The sequence below is a fragment of the Podarcis cretensis genome (genome assembly GCF_951804945.1).
Source record: "Podarcis cretensis genome assembly, chromosome: 4".
NCBI classification, from domain to species: Eukaryota; Metazoa; Chordata; class Lepidosauria; order Squamata; family Lacertidae; genus Podarcis; species Podarcis cretensis.
The window spans coordinates 10,149,389-10,172,527 of NC_137173.1; the positions used below are offsets into that span (position 1 = coordinate 10,149,389).

General features: G+C 47.1%; 2 protein-coding genes across 5 annotated transcripts in view; both read right to left on the reverse strand.

The window, feature by feature from the left end:
- INTS4 (integrator complex subunit 4) overlaps nucleotides 1–9,842 on the reverse strand; it is a 37,514-nt gene extending 27,672 nt beyond the window's left edge. Inside the window, exons 1-6 of the mRNA XM_079973505.1 lie at nucleotides 9,705–9,842; nucleotides 7,534–7,731; nucleotides 7,149–7,266; nucleotides 5,989–6,095; nucleotides 4,673–4,858; nucleotides 2,096–2,146 (exon numbers count right to left, since the gene is read on the reverse strand). Of these exons, the coding sequence (XP_079829631.1) occupies nucleotides 2,096–2,146; nucleotides 4,673–4,858; nucleotides 5,989–6,095; nucleotides 7,149–7,266; nucleotides 7,534–7,731; nucleotides 9,705–9,761 (717 nt within the window). The 5' untranslated portion in view covers nucleotides 9,762–9,842. The remainder of the gene's footprint in view (nucleotides 1–2,095; nucleotides 2,147–4,672; nucleotides 4,859–5,988; nucleotides 6,096–7,148; nucleotides 7,267–7,533; nucleotides 7,732–9,704) is intronic.
- KCTD14 (potassium channel tetramerization domain containing 14) lies at nucleotides 78–20,748 on the reverse strand. Of its 4 annotated transcripts, none has more exons than XR_013838257.1 (3): nucleotides 20,330–20,748; nucleotides 16,611–17,612; nucleotides 78–282 (listed from the first exon to the last, which is right to left on the reverse strand). XR_013838257.1 is itself a non-coding variant. In XM_079974127.1 (2 exons), exons 1-2 carry the CDS (start codon nucleotides 20,534–20,536, stop codon nucleotides 16,938–16,940), a joined length of 879 nt encoding a protein of 292 aa, XP_079830253.1. In that variant the 5' UTR covers nucleotides 20,537–20,748; the 3' UTR covers nucleotides 14,777–16,937. The 4 variants fall into 4 exon arrangements, 2 of the variants coding, with proteins under 2 accessions (XP_079830253.1, XP_079830252.1); XR_013838258.1 differs by lacking the exon at nucleotides 78–282 and adding an exon at nucleotides 9,095–9,110; XM_079974127.1 differs by lacking the exon at nucleotides 78–282 and having other exon boundaries at nucleotides 14,777–17,609.
- Between the last annotated feature and the right edge of the window lie 2,391 nt (nucleotides 20,749–23,139).

Below are 23,139 nucleotides of genomic sequence, written 5' to 3' on the forward strand. Positions count from 1 at the left end.
CAATCCAGTAGCATAAAAGGAGAATGGTCATTCACTTTGTGGGTGGGAAGTCGGAAAGGAGGTTAAAATCTTTTCCGCTTACAGTGGTACCTTGGGTTAAGTACTTAATTCGTTCCGGAGGTCCATTCTTAACCTGAAACTGTTCTTAACCTGAAGCACCACTTTAGCTAATGGGGCCTCTTGCTACCGCTGTGCGATTTGTGTTCTCATCCTGAATCAAAGTTCTTAACCTGAAGCACTATTTCTGGGTTAGCGGAGTCTGTAACCTGAAGCGTATGTAACCTGAAGCGTATGTAACCCGAGGTACCACTGTACTTTTAAACCAAATTATAATGCCAGGGCCTTGCATACAGGGTTGTTGGGAGTAAAAACGTAAGAGATGCTAAGCTGAACTCCAAGGAGGGAAAGAGGGATCGAAGGATCATGCATTGATCATAATTAATGGCTAACCCACCCCCTGCACTGCTTAAAACTTAAGATTCTTGTTTGTCACCAGGGGGAGGACAAACTTTTCATCATCTGGGTAATAATGCTGGCAAGCTTGCTATTTTGGGCTTGATGTCCAGCAGCTCTTCTGTTTCAAAACAAACAAGCACTAAGCCAGCAGACGCTGCATTTCACAATATTTTTTCCCATTGCTTGGTGGTAGGGAGAGGATTGCAAATCTGATGCAGGCATTAGAGAGCACAGACTGTGTAATTTTTGCAAAGGGTCAGCAGTCGGCTTTAATTTTAGAAAACTCGCAAGCGGGGATACCCCAAGCGCTGGATAAAGAATCCTGGAGGAGCTTCCTTGTTATTATAACAAGGAAGTCACGCACAGGTGGAGGTAAGACACAGGTCAAGAAATAAGAAATAAGAAACGGATAAATGTTGGTACGAGGGGACGCGGGTGGTGCTGTGGGTTAAGCCACAGAGCCTAGGACTTGCCAATCAGAAGGTTGGCGGTTCGAATCCCCACGACAGGGTGAGCTCCCGTTGCTCGGTCCCTGCTCCTGCCAACCTAGCAGTTTGAAAGCATGTCAAAGTGCAAGTAGATAAATAGGTACCGCTCCGGCGGGAAGGTAAACGGCGTTTCCGTGCACTGCTCTGGTTTGCGGCTTAGTCCTGCTGGCCACATGACCCGGAAGCTGTACGCTGGCTCCCTCGGCCAGTAAAGTGAGATGAGCGCCACAGCCCCAGAGTTGGCCACGACTGGACCTAATGGTCAGGGGTCTCTTTACCTTTCCCTTAAATGTTGGTACATAATGAAATGTGAAAACGCGGATTTACAAATATAATGTATAAGTATCATAAATGTATATGTATATGTAAAGATTTCATATATGTATTGCAACATTAATAATAAATAAATAAATAAGAATCCTGGACGAGCACACATGGCACCCAGGCCGAAGGCTTGTCACTCCTGATTTTTAGTGGTGAGCTATTAAAAGAATGGAACAGGTTTAAAAATAAGGAAGAAGAAGAAGAAGAAGAAGAAGAAGAAGAAGAAGAAGAAGAGGAAGAAGCAGCAGCAGCAGCTAACTTCAATTGCAGTGGGCCCTCAAGGGCTCCTGCCATTTGCCCCAACACGTTGGGTGCTCATGCTGGGCCTGCACTGGCCACAATTTAAAAATTTAAGAAACGAAAATATCCTGAAGCGAGACTTGCAACACAGCCATCCTCCACAGCCCAGCTTAATGGTAGGGGCCCTCACCAAGCACATAAAGGTAAAGGTAAAGGTACCCCTGCCCGTACGGGCCAGTCTTGACAGACTCTGGGGTTGTGCGCCCATCTCACTTAAGAGGCCAGGGGCCAGCGCTGTCCGGAGACACTTCCGGGTCACGTGGCCAGCGTGACATCGCTGCTCTGGCGAGCCAGAGCCGCACACGGAAACGCCGTTTACCTTCCCGCTGGTAAGCGGTCCCTATTTATCTACTTGCACCCGGAGGTGCTTTCAAACTGCTAGGTTGGCAGGCGCTGGGACCGAGCAGCGGGAGCGCACCCCGCCGCAGGGATTCGAACCGCCAACCTTTCGATCGGCAAGTCCTAGGCGCTGAGGCTTTAACCCACAGTGCCACCTGCGTCCCAAGCACATAGAACACAGTAATTACCTGGCTATAAATGGTTTGCTGCAACTTTAATCCCCTTTCATGCAGCTGCAACTGTAAGAAAAAACACAAAAAAAATGTGATTATAGTACCCAAAACAAAACATTTAAAAAAAAAAATGGAGGGGTGGGAAAGATCACAAGAGGGGCAGGTCCTTAAAGGATTTGCTCCTGGAGTTTAGCTATTAAGGGTATCAGCACTGGAGACTGATAATAAATAAATAAATTGTGTTGCAGAGATAACCTTACAAGATTATTTTCCACCTTTGCTACGAGCTCTGTCTCAAACATCCAAATCCTGCAACTGAGTCCATTATGTGCTTAAGGCTACATTCCTATGTACACTTTTTCCCAGGAAGCAGACCCATTAAACACTGCGGGACTCGAACTCAGGCCACATGTGCAAGGTTGCTGCTTGGTCATCCTTTCCTATGATGACTGGATGGGTGTTAACTGTCGGGATTCCATCACCAGGATTCGGCCACACCTTCTCCTTATCACTCAAAGAGAACCAATTTAATATTATAATCCAGGGGTCAGCAAGGTTTACCTTGCCTGGGCCGGTTCACTCCCGCGGAGATTGCTCCGTGGGCTGGATCACGTCTGCGCAGACACGATTTCCGGCGCCACAGAAGCGAGTCCCCACTCTGCCGGTTTAGCGCAGCGTGCAGGGACTCGCCGAGCGAGCGGCTTGGTTCGGGGGCAGCTTGTGGGCCGTTTAAAAAAATGACCCCTGTGGACTGCTTGTGGCCCATGGGTCGCAGGTTGCTGACCCGCTATACCGTATTTTTCGCGCCATAAGACGCACCCAACCATATGATGCACCTAGTTTTTAGAGTTTTTATATCAACAACCTCCGATATGCAGATGACACAACCTTGATGGCAGAAAGTGAGGAGGAATTAAAGAACCTTTTATTGAGGGTGAAAGAGGAGAGCGCAAAATATGGTCTGAAGCTCAACATCAAAAAAACGAAGATCATGGCCACTGGTCCCATCACCTCCTGGCAAATAGAAGGGGAAGAAATGGAGAGGCAGTGAGAGATTTTACTTTCTTGGGCTCCATGATCACTGCAGATGGTGACAGCAGCCATGAAATTTAAAGACGCCTGCTTCTTGGGAGAAAAGCAATGACAAACCTAGACAGCATCTTAAAAAGTAGAGACATCACCTTGCCAACAAAGCTCCATATAGTAAAAGCTATGGTTTTCCCAGTAGGGATGTATGGAAGTGAAAGCTGGACCATGAAGAAGGCTGATCACTGAAGAATCGATGCTTTTGAATTATGGTGCTGGAGGAGACTCTTGAGAGTCCCATGGACTGCAAGAAGATCAAACCGATCCATTCTGAAGGAAATCAGCCCTGAGTGCTCACTGGAAGGACAGATCCTGAAGCTGAGGCTCCAAGACTTTGGCCATTTCATGAGAAGAGAAGACTCCCTGGAAAAGACCCTGATGTTGGGAAAGATGGAGGGCACAAGGAGAAGGGGACGACAGAGGACGAGGTGGTTGGACAGTGTTCTCAAACCTACGAACATGAGTTTGGCCAAACTACGGGAGGCAGTGGAAGACAGAAGTGCCTGGCGTGCTCTGGTCCATGGGGTCACGAAGAGTTGGACACGACTAAATGACTAAACAACAACAAGTTTTTAGAGGGGGAAAGCAAGAAAAATAATATTCTGCGCAGAGCATGTAAGCGGCTCTCGCTTTTCTTGCTTTAAACCCTTCCTTCCCTCCTCCTGCTTTACTGAGAAGCCAGCAGAGCAAGAGTGATAGCTGTGCAGTGCCTCTTCTGCTGGCTGCTCAGCAAAGTGGGATGAGGGACAAAAGGGAGCCCTTACAAGGGAGCGCTGAGCAGAGCCTGGCAGTGGCTCTTGCTGGCTTTTCTGGGAGGTGTGGGAAGGGACAGAGGGCAGCTCGTCAGTCCCTTCTCCCACCTCGCGGAAAAGCCCCCAAGAGCCGCACACACGATCCACGTGGCTTGTTAAAGGGAGCGCTGAGCAGAGCCTGTATGCGTCCCAGATGCGAATGCAGGCAGGAGGCTCTGATCAGCGCTCCCTTTAAAGAGCCGCACAGAGCGTGTGTGTGACTCTTGCTGGCTTTTTCCCAAGGAGGGAGAAGGGCAGCCCATCAGTCCCTTCTCCCTCCTCGGGGAAAAGCCTCCAAGAGCCACGCTCCCTTTAAAGAGCCACGCGGAGCATGTGTGCAGCTCTTTAAAGGGAGCGCTGAGCAGAGCCTCCCGCCTGCATTCGCTCCATAAGACGCACACACATTTCCCCTTACTTTTTGGGAGGGGGGAAGTGCATCTTATGGAGCGAAAAATACGGTAATCCCTCTGACAACTTCCTGGTCAGCACCTTCTTTTCATGGAAGGCTACCCAAGAAAGGGAGTAAGAGACAGGAAGGCAGGCCAATTCTTCAAAGGGGGACGACTGCCATCCCATGGCTATGCCTGCTGGCCACTCGCAGTCCCCATGGTGGCTAAATTCACCCCAGAAACACCTGCTAGCCTCCAATGTGCACCCCACACTCAGGGAGGATTTTGATTTAAGGGAAGCGGAACTCAACGCTCCCGACACTTACCATTGCTTTTATAGCCGCAGTTCTAACCCGAGGATCCTGGTCACTGAAGTGATCCCCGATGATCTTCTGGACGTCTTTGGGAGCCTGGCCTTCGACTTCTTTCGAGGTGCCTTTTTCCACAGTCCCAAGGTAGCCAATCAGGAGGAGGCACTTGGTCCTTACCCCGTGAGAGGAATCAGTCAGATGCTGAGAAATAAGGAAGAAGTAAATGAATGAAAAGATTAGCCCAAACTTCTCCCGACATTTTGTCTTCACCGGAGAAACCTCAGGTTAGGTTCTTGTTGGGGTTTTTTTAATGGACCTGTTTGTTTGGGGATGCAACACTCTTGGGGACGTTGGGCTTATAAGAAGTGGAATTTTAAGCATGTTGCCAAATTTGGGGAAGAGGGTTTTTTAATGAAATCTCAGCAATAATTGGGGGCGGTGAGTCAAAAAACCAACTGGGTTGGCTTTATTAAATCTCCATACACACCCAGCAGAAAACCAGGGCATCTTACATTAAAAATAAATAAATCTCAGCAGCTATATACTAGCAAAAATCTTTCAATAGTTAAGCATAGTAAAATAGCACAGCGAAGCCTGAGAAATCACATTAACTGAGAAATTGATGCAAAGGTTACGTTCAGTCACGGGGGGTAGGGAGAAGGAAAAAGATATATTTTTGGCAGATTTCATAATGCAGACCAATTTTAAAAAAATACTGTCAAATCTCTTCCAATGGTCTTTAAAAATATCTGGATTATGCAACATTTAAGTTGTATTTGTTCAAAGGGGACATACCCTCGGGAGAATAACGATGCAGACTTGTGAATCTATATATACACTGTCTGGTTTATTGTTTGTAGGTTGGCTTTACTTGGATTTTGTTATCTTTGGAACATTTTTGGTGCCAGAGGTTGTATGGCTGTGCAAGAAAATGAATAAAAAACTATTGTTGTTGTTGTTGTTGTTGTTGTTGTTGTTGTTGTTGTTATTTAAAAAAACAAAAAAAACTCTCCCCAAGCCACTTTTCCATCTCAGGTCATGCTCCCTCCCTACATTGCTCTAGGCCCTATTTTTTGCCTGGCTACAAGTGTCCTTGAACTGGAATAATGCCTCTTGGCTGCATGGACGGAAAGGGGTGTTGGGTGGGTGCCATGTAGAGCCTCTGACTTTTGCCTGGCTGGAATGTAGCCAACTGTAAGAGTTGCATCTGGTGCTCTGCACAGCTTTTGCCTCTAGCCTGCTCACCACCCCCGAAGGGGAAATGCAGCTCTCAGGCTGAAGGAAGCTTCGCTCCACCTAAAAATATTTCGATATTTAATAGTTCAAATTACCTTGCAGGCAACATCCACCAGGCGCATCCTCACCCCTGGGCTTTCTTGGAGCTTCTTTCCAATCACCAACAAGGTATCCAGCAGCTGAGCAAGAACTTGGTGGGACTCTTAAAAACAACAGTTGTTTTTTTTTAAAAAGTCATTATTTCATCTTGCATTCACTCATGTCTTGGGTCTGGAGGCACATGGCCCAGCAACTACGCTGAATCTAAGCAGGTAACCATTTGATTTAATCATTTTAACTCTTCACTTGAATTTCCAAACATCATTCTGAAATATCGCACCGGCTTTTTATTACTATGGAGACCGGCCTTCTAGTCTTCCCATCTGCTCTGCCAAAAGGAGAAACGCCAGCGATTCTGTTTCATACACTTTTTACGGTAGTCATACCTCGGGTTGCAAACGTGATCTGTGCAGGAGGCACGTACGCAACCCGAAGCGTTCGCAACTCGCAGCGCTGCGTCTGCGCATGCGCATGATGTGATTTAGTGGTTCTGCGCATGTGCGAGCGCCGAAACCTGGAAGTAACCCATTCCGGTACTTCCGGGTTCAGCGCAGTCTGTAACCCAAAAACGCACAACCCGCAGCGTTCGCAACCTGAGGTATGATTGTACGTCCTGCCACTTTTCTGTACCAGTCGGTCAGTTTTATAAGTGACAGGGCAAACCTTGGTTGCAAGCTGGCTGCAAGCCTGGAGAGAGCTAAACCACGAGCCCAGGTTCAGCCAAACACTATGCCAAGCCATGACTTAGCTCAGCACAGTAGCAGGAGGACTAGGGAGCAGTCCGGCATCTGCAATCTCCTCTCCTGAAGCCCGCATCCTCACACATTCACACTAAACCTTGGTAATGATGTGCAAACCAAACCATTTTTCAAACAAGATTCAGGGCTAATCAATGAGGTGCCCTCCAAATGCTTTTGTCTAAAACTCTCCCCATCCCTGGGTGGAGAGGCTGGAAGGTTGTGCAATTAATATGGTGAGGCCATAACCACCGGTTATCCCTGGTCTAGGCAGATACCTATAATGTGACTCAATCTAAAGCAGTTTCATGCAACGATACGAAAGCAGTGTGCACGTACAACAACCCTCACCCCCAACAAAGTGAAATCTGGAAGAATTCATACACCTCACCAGACTCCGTTTGAAAAATATCACCTACTCTCATTTTGGAGTGTGTTGATGGCATCATCCAGAATGCAGTCAGGAGAAAAGCCTGGAGTCTTTGTCAGCAAACCCAGCAAGGAAGCAACCTTTAACCTGACAGAAGGATCGTTCTCCTAGGATGATAATAAGAGAAAAAGGAGGACTAAAGCCTTCACAAACCAACTCTATCTGGGTGCGCGGTATCCATCACAGAATTTACATAAAAGTAGACTTTCAATACGGTCCTCCTCAACCACCGTCACCTGTGCAGTAGCAAACAATACTCCCCAAATTTCAACTTCTTACCATTACATTTTCGTTCTTAAAATCCCAATAAATTGACTGATTTTTTGCTCCCAAGACACCTTGCGATACCATGAGATACCGCCACTTGGCCCTACCTTGTAATAATGCTCCAGCAAGATTCTGACCACTCCTTCCACACTTTCGGCTTCCACTGGCTTCCGAGCAAACTGAAGGAGGTACTGCAAAGCGTCCGCTGGCGAAGTTGCCTTGCACAGATCCACATGGAGTGCGGCCGACTTACTTGGTTTGGTCAGTCGGAGTTTCTTCGCTGAAATTTCCTCATGCTGCTGTTGCTGAAATACGAACGCTGTGTTAGGCTGCAGTCACACACAAACAAGCAAGAGCGGCAGTATTAACTTGTTCTCCACAACTTGTTCCAGAGTAACTTCCTTATTACTGTTATTATAGCTTCACGCTATTTCACTTGTCTACAACATCCTAGGAGCCTTTAGGAGCTCACCAAATTGGGGGAACTGTGGAAAAGGGTTATATTCATTAGATTTGTACTTTACTGCCCACTAAGAGTCCCAAAGTGGTTTACGATAAAAATACAACACACCTGTCTGGATTTTCACTTTTCACTAACCCTACCTTTGCCTGGTACTGAAACAATGACAAGGCTGGCATCAGGTGAACCCCTCTGGGAAGAGCATCACCGTATTTTTCGCTCCATAAGACGCACCAGACCATAAGGCGCACCAAGTTTTTGGAGGAGGAAAACAAGAAAAAAATATTCTGAATCCCAGAAGCCAGAACAAGAGGGATCGCTGCGCAGCGAAAGCAGCAATCCCTCTTGCTGTTCTGGCTTCTGGGATAGCTGCTGCATTCGCTCCATAAGACGCACACACATTTCCCCTTACTTTTTAGGAGGGGAAAAGTGAGTCTTATAGAGCAAAAAATACGGTAAATAAATTGGGGAATGGGGAGCTGCCACAGAGAAGGGCTGCTGCCTTTCAAAGGTAGCTCTCAAAACAAGAGGTTTAAAAAAACCCCTGAATGCCAAATGTTACAGTGTCACATTCCAAGACTTGGAGGAGAGATCCGATTTCACTTCTTAATGAGCTCTCAAATCATTTGCCAGGCAGAAATCCAACAGATAAAGATTTCCGAACATGCAGACAGAGGTGATTACCAGAAAAGCATCATTTTGCCTGCAGGTTTTCTGCTCATCACACAACTCCCAAGAAATCAGCTGGCAAATTGTAAGCAAGCGTAATGAACCTGCAACCTACCCAGAGTGCCTTTCTCTGCATATTAGCTTCACAATCATTGCCCCTTAACATTATTTATTTACTGACTGCATTGCCTTTCTCCTCCAAGGAGCTCTAAGTGGCATGCACAGCTCTCTATCACCCTCATTTACGGTAATTATTATTATTAATAGGCCAAATTCTGTGCGACTGCCATAAAACTTAGGGAACAAGCTGTGCTATCATAATGACTAAGGCCTTAAATGACAATTTTGGGTTACAGTGGTATCTCGGGTTAAGAACGTAAATCGTTCTAGAGGTCCGTTCTTAACCTGAAACTGTTCTTAACCTGAAGCACCACTTTAGCTAAATGGGGCCTCCCGCTGCCGCCGCGCAATTTCTGTTCTCATCCTGTAGCAAAGTTCTTAACCCGAGGTACTATTTCTGGGTTAGCGGAGTCTGTAACCTGAAGCATCTGTAAGCTGAGGTACCAATGTATATTTTAGTGATTAAAATTTATGCATTTTTAACTGCTGCTATATCTGTATTGCCCCTGTTATACCCAATTGTAAACCCAATTGTAATGTATCCCTATCATGTTTTATGACTTCCCTGATATTGTATGTGAGCTGGAACTGGTCTGTGATCGAAATTAATAAATTCTATTATTATTATTATTACGAGTTTGTTAGCCCCTTTTCATCCTTCCCAGGGTAACCCAAATCGACTTACAACCAAACAAACAACAGGCCCCGCGTAGAAACATTAAGGCCAAGAGGAAAAACAAATGCACTGAAAACATCCCTCCCACTTCTAAGAGGCCATACTTTAATCCTTACAACAACCCTGTGAGGTAGGGTCAGGATGAGAGGCGAGAGCAGCTACCTCCCCCCCCCACCCGCACTGAGGTCACACCCAGTGAGTGGCAGGATTTGAACCCAGGTCCCTAAGCCCGCCACTCTAACCACTGCGCAACATTGCCCTTGCCGTGGATGGGAGACGAAGAAGCTTTACAGGTTTCGCGCCATCCCCCTTCCCTCCCCTCCCCACCCCACTTCCAAGGCCTCGCCGGTTACCTGGACCACCACTTTGCTGAACTCTTCGTACACCCGTTTCTTCAGGTGCGCCGCCATGATGGTCTTGCTGTTTCGCTTTCCGGCGCCGGCTGAGCCCCGCCGGCCACCGTCCTCTCCCTTTTTCCTTCCTTCCCTCCCGCGCCGAGTTAAGTCAAAGAGATGAGGTTCTTAAGCCTTCCGTCCTTCTACTTCGGGCTTCCAATCGCAGCCATCAGACTCCTCCGCGAAGAGGGGAGGAAGTAAATGGGGAATATTCTTATATATCCATGTTAACAATTCGAGAAAAGCCGGAGAAGGCTTGAAAGCTCGCAGGGGCCGTTGCACCAAGGAAAGACGTGAACGTCCCAATTAATCAGCCTCTGCCCACACCTTTTAAGGCGAAGGGCATGATTATTGGAAAATCATTTGCAAAGAAACCTTCAGTTGCTTAACTGTTTCAGGCAGCGCTCTAAGCTCCTTCTGGATGCCTGGCTATTTGGTTTTTTATATGCTTAGTGGCTCCTATTTAACAGCCACCACTCTTGCCCCGCAAGGGATTTAATGCATGCGATGAGGACCCGGAAGTCTCTATAAACGAAATGTCACTTAAGACTGTAGCCCCTTGTTGGGCAAATAGACTGTAGGCTCGGAAGCCGCAAAAAGGGGCGGGGCGGACGGAGAGGGGCGGGGCCAACTGCCTTATGCGTGGATAGAAATGGAGGTGGTTGTGATGTAAGGGCGCTCTGCACATGCTCAAAGGCACTGATTTATTTGCTTGCTTGCTTTTAGATCCTGCTACTTAAGGGATCAAATTTTTAAAGGGAGACAGAAATAAGAACATCAGAACGGCCCCTGCATCATAATAATAATAATAATAATAATAATAATAATAATAATAATAATAATAATTTTATTATTTATACCATCTGGCTGGGTTTCCCTTCATCAAGTCAGTGGCCCACCTAGACCAGCATACTGTTCTTACGGTGGCCCAGCTAGAGGCCTAAAAGCAGGACCTGAGTGGAGGGAGAACATTAACAAATTACTTTTATAAAATAGAAAAAAATGCTGTTATAAATGCCAGCATGTTTTGGTAAAGGCATTCTTCAGCAACACAAGAGAGCTGTTTTTTCCCCTTCAGGAAAAAAATCTCTCCAGGGCTTCTGATAACAGGATTTTACTATTTTATAAAACTTTTTTTTCATTCCCATTTTGAGGTTTTGCCTCTATATTTTATTTTAGTTTCCTAGCATGTGGTGCTTTCTAGCCCAGCCCCCCAATTTAGAGTGACATTTAAGGTCAGGGTGTTAGGATTTGAATCCAGCACCTGAAAGGACTTAAATTAGAATAAAGAGTTAAACTAAAGTGAGTGAATACTAGACTGTATCACTTTCCCTGCCTTTTCACCTGTGAAAAACCTAATCCTCTAGTGTCAAGGGAAAAAATACAGAAACATATCTGCAAAGGCATTGCATCTGCAAGGGAAGCTCAGCTCAGGAGCCCCGGGTCTCCAACAAAGGAAAACACGGAAAGTGTCAATACCAAATGCAGCAGTGCACTGATAAATGTATCTATATACTGGCTCAATGTTATTCTATGGGAAAACTTTAGAAATTCATAAGAAATCATCAATCTTCTCAGTTCCAATGGCATTAGGACCCAGGGAAGTGAGATATAAGGGGCAAAAGGCAAGGAAAAGGTAAAGGACCCCTGGATAGTTAAGTCGAGTCAAAGGCAACTATGGGGTTGCGGCGCTCATCTCACTTTCAGGCTAAGAGAGCCGGCGTTTGTCCACAGACAGCTTTCCAGGTCATGTGGCCAGCATGACTAAACCGCTTCTGGCACAACAGGACACCGTGACAGAAGCCAGAGGGCACGGAACTGCCATTTACCTTGCACTGGCGTGCTTTTGAACTGGTAGGCTGGCAGGAGCTGGGACAGAGCAACAGGAGCTCACTCCGTCATGGGGATTTGAACCGCCAACCTTCCAATCAGCAAGCCCAAGAGGCTTCGTGGTTTAGACCACAGTGCCACCGTACTGAGGGGTTACTGAGCCCATCATAATCCCATAGATGTACAGTCAAGTTTGCAGGACCCTCCCAAGGAGTCATGTCTGGTGGTATCCTGCCCCAAGAGTGTCAGACAGATAACCATCTCAATCACAACGCCTACCCACCCCACAGTGGGACGAAGTCCGGAGAAGACAAAGGAGTGTATCTGACTTGACTCAAGGACCAGGGAACTTTAAATACTTTCCTTTGTACTGTGATGGAGTAAGTGTGAAATACTATATTTGAGTGACAGGGGCATGCCTGGCTCTCAGGTTCTACCTGAGACCACACCTTTTCTGTGACATATCTAGGTAAAAAGGTAAAGGACGCCTGGACAGGATTGCAGCATTCATCTCGCTTTCAGGCCAAGGGAGCTGGCGTTTGTCCACAAACAGCTTTCCGGGTTGTGTGGTCAGCATGACTAAACCACTTCTGGTGCAACAAGACACCATGATGGAAACCAGAGTGCACGGAAACGCCGTTTACCTTCCTGCTGCAGTGGTACCTATTTATCTACTTGCACTGGCGTGCTTTCAAACTGCTAGGTTGGCAGGAGCTGGGACAGAGCAACAGGAGCTCACCCCGTCGCGGGGATTCAAACCACCGATTTTCTCACCCCGCTGCAGGGATTCGAACCCTCAACCTTCCGATCGGCAAGCCCACAAGGCTCAGTGATTTAGACCACAGCGCCACCCATGTCCTCCCTGTGACATATATGTCTTGATGATGTATTATGGGAAACTTTGGGAAACTTTAAAATACTGATGTAACCATTGTTCAGGGTTTCTGGTTGCTACGTCTCTGTGTTAGTGGGAAGTCTTGTTGCAACAATAAAGATCAGGCCTACTGGCTGCTGTTTTGCTTCTGTCTCCTGGCTGAAGTCTCTTGCTTGTGACCCTCAAGAAGAAGAAGAAGAAGAAGAGGAGGAGGAGGAGGAGGAGGAGGACAACGACGACTTTGGATTTGATATCCCGCCTTTCACTCCCTTTTAAGGAGTCTCAAAGCGGCTAACATTCTCCTTTCCCTTCCTCCCCCACAACAATCACTCTGTGAGGTGAGTGGGGCTGAGAGACTTCAGAGAAGTGTGACTGGCCCAAGGTCACCCAGCAGCTGCATGTGGAAGAGCGGAGACGCAAACCCAGTTCACCAGATTACGAGTCTACTGCTCCTAACCACTACACCACACTGGGAGCCAACATTAGGCAAATGTGGGGTGCTCAAAGGACTCCCTGTTACAGTACTTCGCATAAAAAGGACCCCACATGCCGAAAACAAGGGTATGGCAGAGGGAAATTGAGAACAGGCATCTCCCTGATGTGCTAGTCTTCTACATGCAGACAGTTGTGTGTGTTTTTAAAATGTGTTGAAGCACTGAAAAACACACCTCCACCTGTCTGCAGTGATAAACTCTGCCTTCTTCCACTACCCCATAATTCTATATAACTTGCATAGTGGCTCAAACTTTGACCCAAATTAAATGTGACACCAGGTGAGCAGGAACAGATCTTGCTCGGTGTCCAGCGCAGAAGGCTTCACATTTAATTAGAGCTTCACTTGCTCTCATCTCTCTGCCCTCCCCCAGGTTTCGAGGATACATTGCGGGGAGGGAGCTGCAGAGAAAAGGAGGGGCACGTTTCGTTGCGCAAGTATAAGTCTGTTGTGCAAACAGAACAGCAAACACATATTCCTGGTTGGGCAGGGCCTTGGGCAAATTGCCGTGCAGATAAGTATGGACAGTGGTCATTATGAATTTAATAGTGGTCATTCACACACACATGCAAAAAAAATTATGCCAGGTTATTTATTTATTTGCACTTATATACCACTTAATATTCAAAAAATCTCAGTTGCGACGGTAACATAGACATCCAAGCACCAGTAAATTCAATCCACAAGTGATAGCATGGAAACTCTTGATGTGTTGTAAACTGCACGATTGCAAGTTCCTTCATACAAGAATAGCCACCTTAAGGATAGTTACGAAGTTTCCTGGGAAGTCATAAAAATGCTCCCCGCACTGCTTTTTCAATATTTGTGTCTTCAATCCTCTCTGAGCCTGACAGATAATATTGCATCCTAACCCATATTCAAGTTTCAAAAGTTCCTAGACACCTGATTCCACCCTCTCACCTGCTAGATATATTGTTGTCCTTATGTGTTCTATTCTGCAGTATTTATGCTCTTACAGCTGCAGAAATCTGCATGCTGCTGAGTCTTTGCATAGACATTTATGTAAAGCACTCCCCCTGGCCACCCAGGAATTCTGGGAACTTTAACTAAAGGGTGCTGGGAATCGTAGCTTTGTGAGGGTCAAACTACAGTTTCCAGGTATCTTTGGGAGGACGAAACACTCTTTAAATGCACTGTGCATACACAGCCTTTTGCAGAACAAATAAATGTCAATTAAGCAAAACAGACATGCAGTGCTATGACGGAAGACAGCACTCGAGTTTAAAAGTAAACATGAAGTAATCCAAGGCATGTGATTTGTTCAAATATCCCTAAAAAGAACAAGGATACTAAATCGAGAAGCTGCCTTGAATCTCAGTAATGAATACAAAGGGTGTTCATGAGGGCTAATATAGCAGAAGTGCTGGTGGCAGATGGGGGGGGGGGAATGGTGATGTTCGTAGACCACAAAAAGAGGACGTACCTGGCTGGCCACACTTAGAATTTCCAAACTATTGCTATTTTGGGGTAGGGTTCAGTCACATACTGGCAGCTGCCCCACCACCCATCAAGTAAAACAATAGGAATACTTAACTAACTGACTAATATTTGTTTTCCTTCCCCCTGCCCCACCAACAATTTTATGCCATTGGTTCTGGGTTTCGCTAGTGGGGCCACTAGTGAAAGTGATGGCTGGTTCAGGCAACCAGAAAGAAGTGCTATTCACACAATCACTCACTCTTCGGAACTCATTGCCATAAGAGTTATCCACTAGCTGGGAGAAACCAGAAGATGGAAATACGTTCTCAGTTCCTAATTTGACATTCTTCAAAAGCATGTTTACCAAGAGGGATGTGTTTCTTGCCTACTGAGTTTGCATATGATTACAGCTTTATTACCTTATTTAATCCAGAGGTGCAGGTGCAGCCAATATGAGGGCTCTGTAGAGCTCTCCAGTCTTGAAATAAATGTTCAGACTGCCCCTAAAGAATACATTCCTCAAACAACCAGAAAGCTGTTCCTCTGTGTCAGGTGCTATATGCTGATGAAAAGGTAAAGGGACCCCTGGCCATTAGGTCCAGTAAAAAATGACTCTGGGGTTGCGGCGCTCATCTCGCTTATTGGCCGAGGGAGCCGGCGTACAGCTTCTGGGTCATGTGGCCAGCATGACTAAGCTGCTTCTGGCGAACCAGAGCAGCGCACGGAAACGCCGTTTACCTTCCCGCCGGAGCGGTACCTATTTATCTACTTATACTTTGACGTGCTTTCGAACTGCTAGGTGGGCAAGGAGCAGGGACCGAGCAACGGGAACTCACCCCGTCGCGGGGATTCGAACCGCCGACCTTCTGATCGGCAAGCCCTAGGCTCTGTGGTATGCTGATGTACACAGTCACAAAGTCTATTTGTGCACCATGCGCTCTTGTTCTCTCCCTGGTACAATACAGCCAAAGAGCTGGGAGTCTATCAGCTCTGAGCCCCACAAAAAAATAACCTTCGGACCACGGCACACCATAAATCAAGACCACGGGCAATCTGTCCCCTGGGAACTGTAGTACAGGCAATTCCCCATGTACACATGTTCAATATGTGTGTGACCGCACAAATACGCATCGCACCTTTTTGTACAAATACGCATTGCAGGGTGGTGGAAGAACAGGGTGTTTGCAGGCTTTTTCACTGGTGCTTCAAATACAGTTAAACCTTGGTTCCCGAATGGCTTAGTTGCCGAACAAATCGGCTCCCGAACGCTGCAAACCCGGAAGTAAGCGTTCCAGTTTGTGAATGTTTTTCAGAAGCCGAACGTCCAACACAGCTTCTGCTTGAGTGCAGGAAGCCCCTGCAGCCAATCGGAAGCCATGCCTTGGTTTTCGAACCGTTTCGGGAGTTGAAAGGCCTCCTGGAATGGATTAAATTCGAGAACCAAGGATTAAGTTTGAGAACCAAGGTATATGCCATTTCAGTGCGTGTAAACTGGGAGTTGCCTGTATTTTCCTTGCAACAGTACAAATCCAGGTGGAAATTGCAGGAGAAGCAGGTGAGATAGATATAGCCAAGATGCATGCCTCTGAATCAAGACAAATTAACTCCAGTCGGGAACGGGGAAATCCACCCTTGCGCCAAATGTGTTGGGGATCTGTCGGTCTGCCAACAGGAGCAAAGCTCTCAGGCCATTCCAGCCGGCAATATTATCAGCAGCTGAAGTCCACTTACTTTGAAGCACCAACCTATTGGATATAAGAACATAGGAACCTGCCTTATGCCAAATCAGACCACTAGCCCCTCTAGCTCAATATTTGTCTACACTGACTGGAGTTTTTGTGGAGTTTCAGGCAGGGGAAATCCCCAGACTTGCCCAGAGATGCCACCGAGGACTGGATTTTGCAGGTGAGGCGTGGGACCTACCACTGAGCTATAATAACAACATTGATAATAATAATAATAAATGTATTATTTATACCCCAGCCATCTGGCTGGGTTGCCCCAGCCACTCTGGGCTCCTAACAGAATACAGTGGTACTTCAGGGGTTAAGTACTTAATTCATTCCGGAGGTCCGTTCTTAACTTGAAACTGTTCTTAACCTGAAGCACCACTTTAGCTAATGGGGCCTCCTGCTGCTGCCGTGCCGCCAGAGCACGATTTCTGTTCTCATTCTGAAGCAAAGTTCTTAACCTGAAGCACTATTTCTGGGTTAGCGGAGTCTGTAACCTGAAGCGTATGTAACCTGAGGTACCACTGTATTAAAAACATGATGAAAGGTCAAACATTAAAAATTTCCCTAAACAGAGCTGCCTTCAGATGTCTTCTAAAAGTCAGGTAGTTGTTTATTTCCTTGACATCTGATGGGAGGGCGGTTCCACAGGACGGGCGCCACCACCGAGAAGGCCCTCTTTCTGGTTCCCTGTAACCTCACTTCTTGCAGTGAGGGAACCGCCAGAAGGCCCTCAGAGCTGGGCCTCAGTGTCCGGGCTGGACGATAGGGTCGAGAGGCTCCTTCAGGTATACTGGGCCGAGGCCCTTCCCGCTGGCCTTCCGCTACCACCAAGTGAAGAGAAATTTGTAGAAGTAGTCATTGGATTTGAAACGGAAGCCCTTTTCTGGAACGTAGCCCTGGAGAGAGATCTTGTACCCTTTGGCCTCCACATCAATCTTGATGCAGTCGAGGAGGTCAGAAATGCCGGGAGAGGCTTTCCAGGGTCCAAACTTGACCACCGATTTCTTGTAGGAGTCCAAGCCGTTGAGGGTGTCATGGCACTTGACGACATCCTCGTCCGTCTTCATCACGCACACCATGACGCTAGACTGCCGGGCCGCCACCGCTTCTGCCCTCGCGATGCGGATCATCAGCTCAATGTTCTCGTTGTAGCTGGGCACGCGGGCGAGGAACTGTTTCCTGGCCACCAGCTCCCCAAAGATCTGGGGAGAGTCCTCCAGCTGCTTGACCAAAGGCTCGATGTCGTAAAAGAGGGCTTCCTTGTACACCTCCTGGACGCAGTTTGTGGGCACCTGGTTGCTGCGCAGGTATTCCAAGACGTACTTGAAGTAAGTCCCGGGCCGGTCTATGAAATATCTTCCCTCGGGGTCCGTGCGGGGCTTGGTCTGCCCACTGGCAAACATCTCAGCCAGCTTGGAACCAGGGTGCTTCTTCAAGGTGCTTAGGGTCGTGGTGAATATCTCCCCGCCAACATTGAGCTCTATGATTTGAGACTGCTGGAAACAAAGAAAAGGAAACAAGGTGATATCCAGGGAAGGAAGAATGGATCTGTCCACTCTGATTTCTCACTGTTTATCAATCTTTAAGTTCATTAACACAGGCTTTTGGCCCTTATTTTGGAGGGTAACCAAATATGCTTGGTGTCTCTTTCTGCACATCCGCTTTTGCAAACCCTCCAACATTTCTCCAATGAAAATAAAGGTAAAGGTAAAGGTACCCCTGCCCGTACGGGCCAGTCTTGACAGACTCTGGGGTTGTGCGCCCATCTCACTTAAGAGGCCAGGGGCCAGCGCTGTCCGGAGACACTTCCGGGTCACGTGGCCAGCGTGACATCGCTGCTCTGGTGAGCCAGAGCCGCACACGGAAATGCCGTTTACCTTCCCGCTGGTAAGCGGTCCCTATTTATCTACTTGCACCCGGAGGTGCTTTCGAACTGCTAGGTTGGCAGGCGCTGGGACCGAGCAGCGGGAGCGCACCCCGCCGCAGGGATTCGAACCGCCGACCTTTCGATCGGCAAGTCCTAGGTGCTGAGGCTTTAACCCACAGCGCCACCTGCGTCCCAATGAAAATAGGGATGTCCTAATCCATAATAATAATAATTTTATTATTTAGACCCCCCCTTTCTTTCCCCAGGGCTACAACAGTTTAACAAGAAGGTACAGCAACTCGGGCTGTCAGTGGAACTTTTGCGATCAATGTCCCTACCATCTGCAAAGGCTATAATAAAAACTAGGTTGTGGGATATTGAACGCCAAGAACTAATAGTAGCAACAGAGAAAATGTGTTCCCCTCTTTATTTTCAGCTTTCTTGGGCACATGAGGTAAAGGGACCCCTGGCCATTAGGTCCAGTCGTGACCGACTGGATGAGCATTTTGTGTTCTTGGGTTGTTGTTTTTTTTAAAAAATATCTTATTAATAAAATAAATCAAGGATGAAGAGCCTTACGTAATACTGTTACCACAGGTTGAAAGCATTAACGTTGAAACGTTCCAAAGCATTTTAAAGAAATACTGTACTCATTTCCCCATAAACCCGTTAGGCTGGTTAATAGGTATATTTTTGTAATAATGTTAGCTTCATCATAGTGAAGGAACCCAAGGTTCTTGATTTATTCATGTTCTTATACTTGGTTTTTATGGGTTGTTGTTGTTTTTTGCTATTTCTGATCTTACATTGTTACTCGCTTTGAGACACTTTCATGTGAAAAGCAAGAATAAATAGAAAATAATAATTAATAATAATAATAATAATAATAATAATAATAATAATGGCAGAATAAAGGCTCATGCAGACTTCCATTTGTGCCACAATTTTTGTCCCACCGTTTTCCCTGGGAAAATCCTCTGCTGAATGGGAACAAACGTAAATTTGTGGAAACCCCCCATTGATACTTGTTCCGATTCAGGGGTAAACAGAGGGTTTTCCCAGGGAAAGCTGCAGGACAAAAAAAAACCCCCCCACCCTCTCAGACCTGAGCTTGGAAGTCCCAAACCTGAGCCTGGAAATCACAGCATAAACAGAAATCTGTTTATAAATGAAATAAATAAATAAAACAGAACCAGATGAGCCCTGAGAGGTATCACTGTCGCATTGAGGGCTCACCCAGTTACCTCTGCTCTGCATTTCTAGATGCAGGAAAACCCACTTTTTATCGCTGAACAGATTGCTTTTTGCTCAGATTCAGTGGGAAACTGTGGGTTTCCCCAGGGAAACACCAGAACAAATGGGGGGGGGGGGACACTCCGAGAAAGCCCTGGAAAGCCCATACCTGTGGAGCAAAGGTTGGTGTGGATGATGGTCCCTGACAGGACCGGATTTAGCTTTGATGAGGCCCTAAGCTACTAAAGGTGATGGGGCCCTTTATATGTCCAGCTGTCCTTTGTCAACAACAAATTTCTGCTGCTTTTTTGTGTTGAATATATGCTATATGGTAATTTATGGACCTAATAGGTATCTCAAGCCATTTGCACATGTTGCCATGCAATCAGTCCATGCAGAATGGAGGCACCCTATATATAGAAATGAGCGAAACAGTGATATTTTAGGGAGCAGGCTAGCGGGGGGTGCTTGCATCAGGGACGTCCAACTCCCAATAGTCTGTGATCTACTCACAGTATAGAAAAACTGGCAGTGGTCTACCCATTGTCGTAAAAAGACTGGCAGCAGTGATCTACCCAAAGTTGTGGAGCTTTTTTTAGGAAGCCAGAGTTGGTTATTTTGCAAGGAGATCTCTGAGGGGCCAGAGATCCACCAGGATCTACCAGGAACACCCCGTGATCTACCAGTACCTGTTGGACATACCTGACTTACATCATAGGAGCCTGCACAACACAAAACACTGTTGCTGGTTGTAGGTTTTATTTTATTTGTTTTTTTATCTTATATTTTGGAAATGTAGATCCAGGTTTTTTTCCCTTTAATTTTTTTTGGGGGCCCCAAGAGAGGGGGGCCCTAAGCTACAGCTTGTTTAGCTTATACGTAAATCTGGCACTGGGACCAGTATTGTTAACACTGAGACCAGTATTGTTAACTTTGATTCAGAGGAGCTCTCCAGGGGCTCCGGCAGAGAGCAAGAAGTCACCAACTTACCTGGGCCTTTCTGTTACCTGGAGATCCTGGGCATTGAACCCACGACCTTCTCAAAGCTCGGAGCTGCACAGCCCCACCCCAGCTAGCTGTTCCAGGAAGTCCTGGGCCCCGTGATTCACTCACCATTTGCAGGTTGCTCCCAATTTGTTTCCGGAGGGAAATCGGTTCTGAGGAAATGCTCATCTTTCCCCTTCGACTCACACCCGCAAGCTTCTGATTCGCAGGAAGGGCAGCCAGCCCCCAAAAGACCCCACTGTGGTGAAGGGGTGTTGATCTTTCTCTCTTTCTCTCCCACAGCAGGTTCCCCCCTCGCAGCTGACTCCGGCACATCCGCCTGCCTGCCACTTGGCGGCCACAGCTCCCTGGAGAACTTCCCAGGTGAGTTACAGGTGCAAAGCAGGTAACCCGCAGGTGGAAATATTTTTCCGGGCCGGCCTGTCTTCTGGCAGCCAACTTTTGCTGAGCAGCCCAGAGAAGAGAAAAGCACTGCCTATATATATATATTCCTCCCTGTGACACCTGTGTAAGAAGCCCTGGCTAACACCCAGACCCTCCCACTTTCTTCAGGTCTCACGTCCAGGTTAGTGTAGCCTGAAACACTCCCTTCTTGTGAACTGGTTACACCCTACTCCCACAGCTTCTCCTGAGCGACTGCTCTGTCTTTTAAAGGCACAGGAAGCTCATTCAGAGCTCAGCCACTCTTTTGGGAGACCGGTCAATTGCCTGTTCTAGCCAGGGCTGCCCTCTCTCTGAAGAGGTTTGCAGCTCGGTTTGCAACTCCTAGACTCACCTTTGCCCCTTGAAGCGCAAGTGACTGCTGTGGCCAGGAATCATAGTCGGAAGGGACCCAAGAGTCATCTAGCCAAACCTTCTGCAATTTCAGGAATCTCAGCTAAAGTATCCGGCTTTGGTTAATATGGCGGGAAAGTGAGCATAGCTGTCAACTTTCCCCTTTTCTTGCCAGGAATCCTATTCGGAATAAGAGAATTTCCCTTAAAAAAAGGAAAATGTTGAGAGCTATGAAAGTGAGGCACCGAAAAAGTCAGGAATGAATGAATGAATGATTGTGGGTTAAAGCCTCAGCGCCTAGGGCTTGCCGATCGAAAGGTCGGCGGTTCGAATCCCTGCGGCGGGGTGCGCTCCCGCTGCTCGGTCCCAGCGCCTGCCAACCTAGCAGTTCGAAAGCACCTCCGGGTGCAAGTAGATAAATAGGGACCGCTTACCGGCGGGAAGGTAAACGGCGTTTCCGTGTGCGGCTCTGGCTCGCCAGAGCAGCGATGTCACGCTGGCCACGTGACCCGGAAGTGTCTCCGGACAGCGCTGGCCCCTGGCCTCTTAAGTGAGATGGGCGCACAACCCCAGAGTCTGTCAAGACTGGCCCGTACGGGCAGGGGTACCTTTACCTTTACCTTAAGAATTTTAAGGTCTCAAGTGTAGAATAAATATTCGCATATGCGCACATATCTAAGTATATGAATCATGTGTCTGAAATAGTACAGGAGAGCAATCCTGAAGCCATTTTGATTCTCCCAATGAGCTCAAATATTCCTCTGCAGTAAGGGAGGCAAATGGGGAAAGCCTTCCCTTTGTCTTTTTGCTTGCAAATCCTGTCTTAAGGGCGTATTTGTGTATGAATAGGGTGAGCCTGTGATCTGGACTCAGGAACCAAAGTATTAACCATCTGGTCTCTCAGGTTCTAGTGTGACACTTTTAACTTCTGCGCCACACTGGTCCTTGGGTTTCTTTGGCTTCTCCATTATATTGTCCATAACTGTATAACATCGACTTTTGCTGGTTTCGCATCATACTCTGGAGTCCCATGAATTCTCGTGTCTCCTGAAAGGAGCCCAGGTGGCTCAACCTGGAATGTGTTTCGGAGTGCTGATCACTTTTTAAATACTTCCATAATTCTTAAATGCACACATATCTAAATACATGAACCATGTGTCTGAAATAGCACAGGAGAGCAATTCTGAAGCCATTTTGATTCTCCCAATGAGCTCAAATATTCCTCTGCAGTAAGGGAGGCAAATGGGGAAAACCTTCCCATCGTCTTTTTGCTTGCAAATCCTGTCTTAAGGGCGGATTTGTGTATGAATAGGGTGAGCCTGTGACCTGGATTCAGGAGCCAAAGTATTAACCATCACCAAAGAATGGCCAGGCTGCCTGGGTAACGCAATCAGGGACCATTGTCAGGTATCCTGGCAGACAGGATTTCTGCTGTAGACCACCTCCTTCTGTGTTGTATGTATGATGTTTTGGGGAGTGGTCTTGGGCTACAGGGTGGGCAATTTCAAGAGCCTATATAAGGGCATGCGCACCATTGTTCAGGGTTCTCCTCCCTCCTGCTTGTGGTGAGTGGGGACCCTGTTGCAACAGTTCCTTGAATAAAGATCAGGCTTACTAGCCGCTTTGCTTCTCATTATACTCTGGTTGGCCTCTGTTGTTTTCTCCTACCAATAGGGAACCCACTTAAGAACTCTATATGGGCTCCGGAATACCCCATAAGGGAAAGGGAGCAGTTTTTCTTATATCAATGGGAAGCTGTATAAACATCCCACAAGCAAATCAATATGAATGCCTGATGGATTCTCACTGTTGTAGACCCTCCTTTATTGAACAACAAACATTCAAGAAAGACTGGACACAGGCCGCATCATAACAATGCATTCAAAGCAGTATCGCACCACTTTAAACAAAAAATTCTCCCAAGAATCCTGGGAATTGTAGGTCGTTAAGGGCGCTGAGAGTTGCTATTCCCCTCACAGAGCTACAGTTCCCAGAGTTCTGTGGGGAAAGGGATTGGTCGCTGGACCACTCTGAGATTTGTAGTTCTATGAGGTCTCCCTAACAGGGTCTCAGCACCCTCAACAGACTACAGCTCCCAGGATTCCTTGTGCAAAGGCACGACTGTTTAAATTGGATCGATACTG

Bases quoted from the DNA above. Each gene is read 5' to 3' on its own strand.
- KCTD14 (XM_079974126.1), bottom strand. From the start codon at position 20,536: ATGTGCCGGAGTCAGCTGCGAGGGGGGAACCTGCTGTGGGAGAGAAAG. The intron at 17,613-20,329 runs GTGAGTGAATCA...CTTTGTTTCCAG, and splicing joins TTGGGAGCAACCTGCAAATG to CAGTCTCAAATCATAGAGCT.